General features: G+C 37.5%; 1 protein-coding gene across 1 annotated transcript; it reads left to right on the plus strand.

Moving 5' to 3' along the window:
• Window positions 1-1,189: 1,189 nt before the first annotated feature.
• Window positions 1,190-11,362, plus strand: LOC104461127 (chromosome unknown open reading frame, human C5orf22; the record flags this gene model as incomplete). The annotated part of the gene is made up of 7 exons (XM_010072601.1): window positions 1,190-1,339; window positions 3,153-3,615; window positions 5,591-5,653; window positions 7,798-7,919; window positions 8,814-8,880; window positions 9,495-9,634; window positions 10,977-11,362. Coding segments are annotated over 7 exons (1,138 nt in total), but the record flags the coding sequence as incomplete, so codon positions are not given.
• Window positions 11,363-12,194: the final 832 nt, after the last annotated feature.

Below are 12,194 nucleotides of genomic sequence, written 5' to 3' on the forward strand. Positions count from 1 at the left end.
TTCTGTGATTCTGTGATTCTGTGATCAAGCCATTTAAGACTTACAAATTTACTTTGTTTAGTTGTTCAATAGTATATTGTGTTATTAGGCCAATTAGTAGTTCCTCCGAGTAGCAGGACAGCACCCTGAGTGGATGCTTTATGTCTGAAGAGCTGTGGGTTTAAAACAGCCTTTCTCTCTTCATACTGAAAGGCTGACTGAGATTGAAATAGCATCTACTATGTTGGCATGGTGAATACGTGAAGTTGAACAAGATTTTCCTATTAAGAGGATTAAGACCAGTATTTTCCACCAACATCTTAGGTAGGTAACAAGCCACAGAGTAATCTTTGCTATTGTCTTTCTTTTCCTGTTTTAAAATAAATAAAATGTCTCACCACTATGAGGGTGGTGAGGCACTGGAACAGGCTGCCCAGAGAAGTTGTGGATGCCCCATCCTTGGAGGTGTTCAAGGCCAGGCTGGATGAGGCTTTGAGCAACCTGGTCTAGTGGGAGGTGTCTCTGCCCATGGCAGGGGGGTTGGAACTTGATGATCTTTAAGGTCCTTTCCAACCCAAACCATTCTATGATTCTGTGATTCTAAGTTATCTATTGCTTCAGTGTTATGGTGATTTTCAGCAATTCCAAGATGATGTAACAGGTACGTAAGTAATTGTACCATGCTACCCATAGTCAGCATTTTGTATTCTTTGTTGGATGAATAAGAAGTTTTGTGGGCTGTGTCATAGGGTGTTGATAATCAGGAAAGTTGCTATTCTGTAGATGCTGATTGACTCACTTGAATTACTGATATTATGTTTAAAATCTACTTAGAGCAGTTTACAGTAAAATACTTCCTTGAGGTCAGTTTGAAGTTATTTCGAACAGTATTGATGATGTTCTTTGTACTCTCCTCTGTGTGATGCATCAAGAGAAAAAGGACAACAAATCCATGTAGTTTATAATCAAAGTGCCTACTAAGAGTGAAGCTGATTGCACTCTGTAATCCTAACTTTTTTAATGCTACTGTAGACACTTTTGATCTGTCTTACAAATAAAGATTTCCTTCTTTTTGTTTCTTTGATGATGTGAACCTTACGCAGAGTACTAATTTCAGGTGACTTGCATGTGGGTTTTCAAGATTTGGAATCATGTTTTACTTACAGGGAAAGTAACAGTATTATCTCCAGTCTTTCTCCATTCATTACAGTGAATTAAGTATTGAGAACTGGATTATGCCTGCTGTTTATGCTGGCCATATTTCTCAAGTAGCATGGCTTCACCCACCCTGGGCTCAGCAGATCTCAGAAGGAAAACACCATTTTTTAATTGGGAAAGATATGTCAACAACTACAATCAGGTAAATTGTCTGCTGTCGTATGCTAATAATATAAATGTTATCCCTACAGCTTTTCATGGGTGTTTTTTTTTTTAATATTTTGTATATTGTATTTTTAAGTTAATCTACTAGTTAAGCATTGAAACAGGTACACAGGCAGTGAATTCTCCGTTCTTTGATAAAATCAAAACTCAACTGAATGAGGCCATGGGCAGCCTCATCCAGATTTGAGTTAGTTCTGCTTCAATCAGATGATTGACCAGAGACTTCCGGATGTCCCTTCCAATCTTAATGATTCTGTGATTCAAGTTCCAGTGACAGCCCCTCATAATTCTGCAGGGAGCAGTCAATGACAATTTCGCATTCACCATGTTCACTGCACTGTGATTTTGTACAGCTTCAGCAGACATTTACAAATCATGTCTCTTGCCAGTATATCAGAATATTTTGAAGCAAGTTTAACGGAAGACAGCAGAGAAATGCTTTGTTTTAACACTTGAAACACAGAAGCTCTACAATTCTGAAACTGAGGCCTAAAGTAAACCTAAATAATAAATCAAAAGCTAGTGCTTTCAGTTGCCTTTAGCCATTAGAATTAGCACACATATAGAAATACTTTATGATGGCCGAATAGCTCTCCTACAGATCCTCTGGTTGCCTTAGCAACCTTGAAAACAACATTTCAAGCTGCCTTTTGAAGACATTCAGGTATCTTTTCTTCAGGTTCTAGGCTTACTAAAATCATGAAGTAAAAAAGGGAAAAAGTCCTCAGAAATACGAACTTTCTAAAAGTTTTGTTGACAACAGGTGGCTGTATAGGCAATAGATACCTCAGTGTCCCACTAAGGGAAAGGCTGTAGCATGAGCTCATGTTGAACCATGGAGGATTTCTGAGAAGAGGCTCTGTGAATGCCCCATCAACAAGACGAAGTTGTGATCCAGTCTTCCACTGTAGCAGGCTTAGATAAGCCAGCCACCAGACACTGTGGGGAACTAAGATTCAAATTTCTGTTGCTCATGGAATTGTCTTTATGGTTGATTGATGATGATACCCTCTAATCGCATGAGGCCTTAACACAAACAAGCAGAAGTTCACACTTCTTCTTAAGTTTGTTTTTTAATCTGAATTTATGATGCCTATGGTTTAATGTGCTGAAATGTGGCTTGAAAATAATATTCTTTAAGTTCTCACTGTAAACAGAGTTTTTAGCACTGGTGGTTGGTTGGTTTTAATTAAGTGGATTCCATTAATGTGTAGCTATTAATCCTCGAGCTACCTGCTCTCCCCACTTAAAACAGGGAATCTGTATTGGTGGTAAAGAAAAGTTTAATGCTACCTATTAATTAATAATATTTTACTTTTACTAAATCAGTATCGGTGGGTTTCAGGGCAATTCTCAGACACAGCTAACAGAATTTTCCTTAAAAAATAGGCAGTCCAAGACAAAATATCAATAGCTTTGCAGTCTTATATGCCATAATATTTACAATATCTTGTTAAATTCTGAAAGTTAGCTTTAAAATGCAATTCAATGGCAAATTAATCTTAGCAGCAGATAATGAAGATTCTTTTTCGTATCCATTAAAAACCTTTTAGGACTATCATACAAAATATAGAGTGAATTTTACTATATTGATTCAGCAATAAAGAAGTATAAAAAAACTTCAGTTTAAAAACCTGTGATTAAAATAAATTATTTTGTGTACACAGTTTAATTGCTTTTGTTACACATCAGTCATCTATTAATTCTTCTCAAAATCCCTTAAGTGTACATGCTTTTTCCTAAGCTCTTTGCAAAGATGTATATTAACTGTGAGATATTGTCAATTGTAGGGTTACAGGTACAGATCATTACTTTTTAAGTGACGGTCTTTATGTCCCTGCTGATCAGCTAGAAAACCCGAAGCCGTTAAATTTACATGTCATTCTCATCAATCCTACTGAAGCATCAAACAGCCAGGAAGAAAATGGTGAAGCAGCATCTGCTAAGAGACTGAAGTTAAATACAGATGACACAGCAAGCACCACTTCTGCCTCTTCATCAGTGGCTCCTGGTCACCTTGATCACAGCACCCCAAGTCTGAAGAAAAGGGAATTACAAAATGCAAGTGCCCCGAACAAGGCAGAAACGTTGTCAGAGTGCTCAGCCTCAAGCTCTCTCAGAAACAGTGAATGTCCAATAAGGGAAGTCATTGAAGATGTCTGCCAAGTACTGCAGAAAGGGGATGCATATGTTTTAGACATTGATTTAGATTTTTTTTCAGTTAAAAATCCATTCAAAGAAATGTACACACAGGTAAGCATGACAACGGAGAGGCCTCTTAGCATTCACAAAAGAGTACCAGTCCTAACATTTATGTCTATGGAGAAACTTCCATCTAAGCTAACTTATCAGATCAGCTGTTCATGATTAATTAGTCATGGTAATATTTGAAGGAGAGACATTCTAAGGGAGTGTATGCTCCAAAGAAGTACAACAGTCTAATAGGGGTAGATCCTTATATTTGAAATAGGTATTGAGTGCATGTTCAAGCTCAAAGGTGTATGGCTCATTTCTTGTTGCTTGAGGCATAAACGCTATGCTTGGGATTCCAAAGGTGTAATGTTCCAAATACCCACAGCAAGATTCCTCAGGGAGAGAAGACAAATTGTATCATATTTTACCCACAAAGAGTTGTAACTTGTCCCGATGAAAGGCTGTTACTCTCATTTCCTTTGTCTGGACTGCTGAGTATAAGGCTGAGCAAGCAGCTATTGTCTCTGATGCCGTAGCTCTAAGCTTAAGACTCTGCCTTGTATTCCATTTATAATTTACCTGCACAGCAAAGGTATCTCACCTGTGTAGAGTCATAAATATGTAGATCCTCAAAGGTGCAAAGCAGTTAGCAGCTTTTCTTGACGTGAACAGGATTTTTAGGAACTAACTAAACTGCCATAAAAATTGGGTGTGGAATATAGGTTTACAAATTCATCTGCAATATCTTTACTGTTTTTAGCATTTAAATCTCTCTTTAACACTGTTTTAACTTCAGCCTATGCTGGAGAGCATCTGACATCTTTGAGTTCCAGATAGACTATTGCTTCCTTGTTCATCATAGAGAAGTGAATATAGTGTCCTTGACCTCTGTTAGCTTCTGACATTCAGTATTTATGATCACAGTGTCTTCAGACAATATGCAGTGCCAGTTGTTCTGAATCACAAAGGGAAAGCATCATGGGAGTCTTGCCATATAAGAATAAGATGCAGTATCTCTCTTAGGTAAAAAACATTCTGAATAAAGTAATGGAGTAATTTTGGATGGAGTTTTTTTGTTTGGTTGTTTTTTGGGGGGAGGGGTGGGGCTGTTTTGTTTGTTGTGCTTTTTTTTTTTTTTTGTGCTATGAGAGATTCTCAGTTCTAGGAACAACTTTCAGAAATGGAGCTGTGCAGAGCACCCAGTACCTTTTTTGATATAACAATTTGATTTGCAGTTAAGATTTCTTAACTAGGTTCCCTCTATTGTAAATTACAATAATTTCCTCCAAAAAATTTTCACAAGTTAACACTTCAAATGTAAGAATATAAGGAAAAGCTAAAAAGTAAGTATGGTTCACCAATATAGAAGGGTTATTCTCTTCCCACCAAAAAAATCTAAAATCCAAAACATTGTCCTGAAGATACCTTGTATTTCTGTAAAAATTAACTAGTCTACCTTTTCTTTCTCCCTCCTGAAAAAATCATGGATGTTCACCTTTTGAATGCTGTTAAATAAATAATGAGATCTGTTTATCCTTGATTAATTAAACCTTAATATTATCAAGGAGTAGAGCTGAAAAGCCCCTGTACTAATTTACTTGTGAACTTGGCCAGCCAGCCTGAAGTCTTTACCTCTCTGGTTTTTATGTACAATCATACTCTCCTGTTGGTTTTGTCTGCCTAAATCTGCTATCTCAGTTTTACCTTTACCTCATTGGGACCATAGCTTGGCAAAACATATGTTTCATTTCAGAGACTCTTTAACTAACAGACTGTAAATACTTTTAGTTTTTAAAGCTGTGTTCTTGAAATCAAGTTTAAAGTTCAGCAATGGAAAAATGTTTGGCTGAGGCCATGAAGTATTGCTTTCTTAAGCCTCACAGCCTCTTCCTCACCTGAAGAAGAGACTTGTCTGCAGTACTAGAGTAGATGAATGATCTTAGTGACTAAATTATTTTTTTTGAAGAAGGAGGGCTTTGAGGATTTTGTTTCTCATCTGAAGTGCCTAAATTTTTGCCTCTTTTCTTTTTCAAAGACAGAATATGAGCTTTTGCAAGAGTTGTACAATTTCAAGAAGCCTCATAGAAATGCAACAGAGGTATGGTATTTCCTTGTGGGATGTATGAGGGAATGAGTGATTCTTTTGATTTACCCCATAAAAATGAGTTACGACAGGAAGGAACATATGAAAGGTGCTTGATGAAGTGGTCTCCAATTAAGCTATGCAGCATGCTGAATGCTAATCAGCAGCATCTTAGGAGTTCTTTCCTGTTAAACATTTTGGTTAAATGTGTGAACTGCATAAATATTTAGCAGAAGTGTGAAAACTGATCTCTGTAAACAAGTGGTAATTGACAAGGAAGACATGCAAACATAGAAAGTCATGTGCAATCTTGTTTTTTTATGGCTCAACAGGGCTTTGGTTTGTCTTTGTTTTTTTGTTTTGTTTTTTTTAATTCCCTCCAGGCTCTCCCCTTTCTTGCCGTAGTTGGTTTTCCTTGATAGTCAGAGCTGTGCTCAATGCCTGACTGGTATTTTACCTATTTATTTAGATGTGGAAAGCTGGTATTATACCATTGTAATGTACTTTTCATTGTATGCATTGTGTGCTTCTGAATTATAGAAATGTAAGCCTGCTGTAGCTGCCAAAATGGTCATTCAGCCCTGAACCAAACCATGGAGACAACCACGTTAATGGTCATTACACCAAGTAATTTCTAAACAAGATCTTGTTTTTGCTTTCATAATCTCATCTGAACGCTATTAAAGAAAGATTGAACACATATAATTATCATAGATTAATAAATCCTAATTAATATGTGTGTATAAAGAAATCAAGATATGTGAAAGACTGTCAAATTGATTTTCACATTATTTAGTCAATCAGCAATAAAAACAGTTACCTATTTAAAAGGTCATTAAATGTGAAAGGGGTAAATGCTTGTGATTTAAGTTACCAATGTGATTTCAGGGTGTAAGTTTTTACAAACGTCAACAAGTTTATAGGAGGCAACTGAAATGGTTAGCAGACAGTGAGTAATGGATAGATATTAGAACTGAACAAAGCAGGACCAGATTTGTGGATGGTTTTATAGTGAGACAGTCAATTTAAGGGGTCTGAAGGTAGAAAATTTTCTGGTTTTCGAAGTTTCAGAAAATATCTTAGATGTCTAGTCTCTTAAAATCTGTTTTTGTAGTTCCAAAGTATGGTTACTAATAGTGTATTGTTTGAGGTTTATTTGTTTGGTTTTGAAGTAGCATAAAGGGGGATTGGATGTATCTTTAAGATTAGTTAATGGTGCTGCTTGGAAAAGAATCATACCCCAGGATAAGATCATGAAGCTGTACTTCGTGAATGGTTGATACCCTCAGTTCCTCTTAAAAATTATGCCGAATTTGACATCACTGGCCAAAAGAAAGCAGCATCTGTTATCTGATAAAGCCAGCAGAATCCTAAGAGGGAATTGTTATGTTCTTAATTGTTACCCATCTATTCCAATGTGCTTTTTAATAATTTTCCTTCGCATATCACTGCACTGGGCATTTTTAATGCTAAATATGCCAAGCATTGCTTTTCATTTTATGTGTTATGTAGGAATTCTTACTGCAAATGTTTGCATGCACAACTGTATTCATGTATGTAGCATCACTCCAAGAAGGTTGCCTCTGTATGTGTTCTGAACTTTTTAAGAAAGGGCATAAACCTTTGCAGGATCAGAGCAGTGACTGACATTTTAAATTAATTCCATGTTTTTTCAGGCATGCAGAGTTGAAACAACCTCAAAGCATCAAATAGCCCATTTTGTTTTGTTTTTCTGAAAATGCATTTGATTTAATAATATATTTTTTTTTAAAACTTACAAAAATTAAATTCTCTTTTTATTATAAAAATGTAAGGGTTGTGCTAATCTGAACATTTCAGTTGTATAGAGACAAATCCAACAATAGTCATATACAGTTTCTTAGCTCTCCCCGATGTATCCTACCAGCATGTAGATGTGGCTTTTTTTATTTGTTGTGGGAAAGACAGAGCACAGGGAGGTGATTTATTCTGAAGATATAACAGCTTCTGCAGGCATTCATTCTGATCATCTTGAAAAGATGTTCTGTAGTAATGAATCAATTGTTTCTGACTCCCCACTTCCAGTAGATCAGTCATTTCAGAATTTATATCATAGAGTAAGCCATGACATTCTTACCTCTTTTTTTTCCTAACATACTTTTATATGTGCTTATTTAAAGGAGGGCTTGCTGGATTGTGTTGAAAACCGTGTTCATCAGCTAGAAGATTTGGAAGCAGCATTTGCAGATTTGTGCGACAGTGATGATGAAGAGACCCTACAGAAGTGGGCTTCGTATCCTGGGTAGGAGATTTCTAAATGTCTTAAAACGCAAACAGTAGTTTGGGAACTGATTAGCCCATCACTTTGCTAACAGAAAAGGAGAGAAGCCGGATAGGATCTGTGCAAGGCTACCATTTTTCCTTTAGTTCTAGAGGAGAAAGAGTCAGATAAAATAAAAGAAAAGGCAGTCTGCTGTCTTCAGTGCCATAGTAAGCCTTCCAAAATCAGCCTTGTCCAGCTTCATGCAAATTCTGCTGCCTGTGGAGGGAGGCAGATTTGGTGACTAAAAATTTAGTGATCTGTGTGAAGCAGAGCTCCCAAAAAAGCAACAGACTACAGAGGATATGAAGAAGGACTTCTTTGGTGCTCCCAAAGGCTCTGTTTTCTGTGGAAAACTGTAAGTGAATGAAAGGCTGAGTGAGTGTCTCCACAAAACATCTCAGCAGCATAAACTATGCTTTTAAACTAAATGTTTTCAGCTGAAAGGAAACAGCAAAAGTTCGAGCTTTCCCTTAATAGGAAAATTACTTATTTTCCCCATCACATGCAGCAGTTACTGGCAGACCTGTGTAACAGTGACCACAAGCATTTCCGATTGAGTTCATACAATTTTGAGCTACAACAGCTTCTCTCCAGGTCTGCCGTAAAAGAACTGCAAAGAGGTCTTGCCAGAGGCAGGCATGAGTATAGGGGCTTGCTAAGAAAGACCTGGTAAAACAGTACCATAGTACTGATAATTTCAATTTTTTTCAGGTGCAAGATGACAGAGGAGCAAAGTTCATTTTCAAATCCTAGGCCATGATAACTTCTACTTTCTAGTTTTTTCCTCTTTTTTTTTTTTTTTTTAACCACTTAATATAAGGTAAATATATGTGTTTCCAACTGTTTCTGTAACAGGTTTTGTTTTAACTCCAGGATGAAGCCACTTGTTCAACTAGTTCACAGTTTGAAAACCAGGATGGAAAGCCCAGACTATGAAATGGTACGTGACTGTGTAAAAGAGCAGAAAGTAGACAGATTTCAAAAGCATAGCTACAAACACAGATGGCAAAGATCATGCTTCGTTTCAGACTTGGTTCTTGATTCAGGACTTTGAGATTTTGGTAGTTTTCCTTTTTTTTTATGTCTTATTAGCTGGGCCAGCTTTTCTTTTTACAACTTCTGCAATTCTACTCTGCTTGTCTATAGGCAACATTAATGTTAAATTCAGGACAGTGATGTCTCAGGCTGCTTCCTGTGAAGGAAGGTTTCATTTCATCAGGGTCTGTTGAAATATTTTATAGACTTTAACTTAAAATACTTAAGGTATTTTACAAATAAAGATAAGACCTATCATCTTCAAGGACAGCAGAATACTTTGAATTCATAGGAGAGGTACAGTGTATTGGAGATAATAAAACAACCCATACAACCTTCAGAATTTTATTCTTTCTGTTTAAAGAACAAGATGGGGAAAAGAAAACCCAACTCTTACTGCCTGAAGAGGTGTAAATTACCTACCGGGCTAGAGATGCTATCTTAAGAGACTTTTTACACAGATAAGCTATATCAATAATGCATCACCAGAAGTGAACTCTCTGTTTAATTTACATGTAGGTCCATCAGGCTGGTCTGACCTGTGATTATATGGAGCTTCCTCACCATGTTAGCACTGAAGAGGAGATCGAAGGCCTCATACAGTCCGTTAAAATTCTACTAAAAGATATGCCTAAGCCCACACTTGTGACAGTTGCTCGGTAAGACTATGGAGATACTTTTATTTTAAAATGCTCAGACTCTGCTTACAAAGCTAAATGGTTCTATCAATACAGCACTGGCTGGCACATCTTAAGTTCTGTCTTAAAGTGGAAGCCTCACAGTGTAGTGAAAATTGACATTTGAAAATGTTGATCATAAGGCAATGACAGTATCTACACAGCTAAGGGGAGGTTCTACACTGATGGACAGTTTTACTGCACTTTAGAGTAGCTGGCACACATTTCAAAAGCAGTGAAAACATGATGACTTAATGAGCTTCAGTACAGCCTATATAAAGCCTGTGATGAGGCCTTGTGTGTGTTGAGATTGATAGCTGCCATGGGGGTTCATACATCTCCACTAATTTTATTTCTTGCGCTAGTTAGAGTGACGCTGGCTTGGACAAGCCTGCATGGGCTGAAATCACACCTTCCTTACTCTCTTGAGCTAGGGTTCATTGTACTACTTTCTGTTCTAGAAGGATCTAGTAAAGCTCTGTATCAGGTAAAAGTTACGCTTCCAGGACTGTAAGGGAATTATTTGGGAGAACAGGATGGAGTTTGAGACCAGGTACCTGGGAGAACCAGGGATCTGTGTGGAAGAACTTAATTTGAAGACCACAGTGTATCTGTTGAAAAGTATTGTAATTTAATAACTTCAGAAATACTAAGTGTGCCCTTAAAGGGCAGGCAGCAATAGCAGAAACTGACACGAAATTAGTTTAGTCAACAAGAAATAGCATGGCTAACACCTACAATAAAAGAAAGCTGTATTTCCTGATAACTGCAGGGTTATCATCCATTGCTGCAGAGAAAATACAGAATCATTTATGTAGATCTTGACAGATATAAAATCCAAGAAGTGTCAGCTCTGCTTTTTTGATAGTTATCTTTTTGAAGTTTTTTAATAGATACTGTAAGTAATGTTGTATTCCACGGATTGTGAAGATTTGTTTTCCAAGTTTTCCTACCTATTGTACTAGTAGCATTTGAATTTTTCAATTTGAACTTTCCACCGGTCCTTTAATTAGATCATTTGCTTGAATTTTGATTGGCAACATGTTTGGTGTCTGACTCAGGAAGAGAGTAGAGTTGAAAGGATGAATCGGCCACATTCCTGGTCTGCTCCAAACTTTCTACTCAACTTCAGGCAAACTGTTACTGTTGAAAGTAGTGAGGAGCAGCACAGCACTATGCTTTGAAGAGGTGCTGGGAGGCAGAACTCACCACAGCTTAAAAGTAGCTTCAGCCTAGACACAGGCACAGAGTATTACAAGAATACAAAATGTGGTGATGGTGGTGATATCTGTCGTCTCATGCTTTTTTCAATTCCTTGTTACAGATCAAGTTTGGATGACTATTGCCCTTCAGAACAAGTTGACATCATTCAAGAGAAGGTTCTCAGTTTACTAGGTTCAGTGTATGGCACTCTGGATGTGCACTTAGATTACTCAAGCACCTCATCTTCTTTGTGACCCTTCTTCATAAATTGCCCTCTAATGTAGTGGATTAATTGAAGTCACGTATTAGCTATGGTTGCAAGGGGAAAAATACTGTTGTTTCAGCAGGTGGCACTAGAACCCAAGCTGACCAAGAGCTAGTTTTGAGTTGCATTGCTTTCTCCAGATCAGCTGCACCTGAACTCTGTTACTGTTTGGCTTTGTTCAGATTAGTTCCATGATTGTTATTTTACTGTTTTCCTTCTTCTTAAAATTGGTGCAAGAGTAAGTTGGGTTTTTTTTGTAAAAAACAAAACATATACATATATAACACTTCTTAAAATGAATTGATTTATTTTATGTAATTAAACTTTTTTTATCAATAGAGTTTGGTGAGTAACAGAGATGTTCCTGAGTTGCAATGTACCTTTTAAAAAACTGTCTCAATAATGCCATTAAGACATTTACATAGTGATCTTTCTTAACTGCTGTACTCGAGATGACGATGCATGCCCCTCTCATTTCCCTAGAGCAGTTTATGGCTTGTACCCCATCCACAGAATATAATTTATATTTATACTCTGTTGCATTAGTATTGTCTTATTTTTGCCTCAGGGTATTTCATTGGTGACTCACATAATATCCCTAATGTACAAAAATTTATTTGATATCTTCATTTTTATGTATTTGAGGATAAAACATATGTGTGCTTTTGTCTGTTGAATCCGGTAAGGGTTTGAATGGGTAGTTTCTTCAGACACAAGGATTTAACTTCACTCTAAGTCGGCAGCAAAACCTTCTGTACCAGGTTTTTGCTCATGTCAGTATTGCTGTTTGGAAAATAGCAATGGTTTTAGAATAATTTCATTCTAAAATTAAATGAGGAAATACTCCAGGCCCCACAGCACCCTGATGGAGGACAGTCCACAAGGGCTGTGCCTGGCAACAGCCAGCTCAGGACCCAGGATTGCCTGAGCTGTCTGTCAGGGCACAGCAGTGGCAGCTGCTCCCTCCAGGCTGGGAGTGGAGAGCCAAAGGTGGCCCTGGCACAGGCCAGGCTGTACCACACCGACAGGGCGGTGCCACAGCAGCAGAGCCAGGGCCAGATGGTGACACCAGCA

This window comes from Pterocles gutturalis, unplaced genomic scaffold (genome assembly GCF_000699245.1).
Source record: "Pterocles gutturalis isolate BGI_N339 unplaced genomic scaffold, ASM69924v1 scaffold17872, whole genome shotgun sequence".
Classification (NCBI taxonomy): Eukaryota; Metazoa; Chordata; class Aves; order Pterocliformes; family Pteroclidae; genus Pterocles; species Pterocles gutturalis.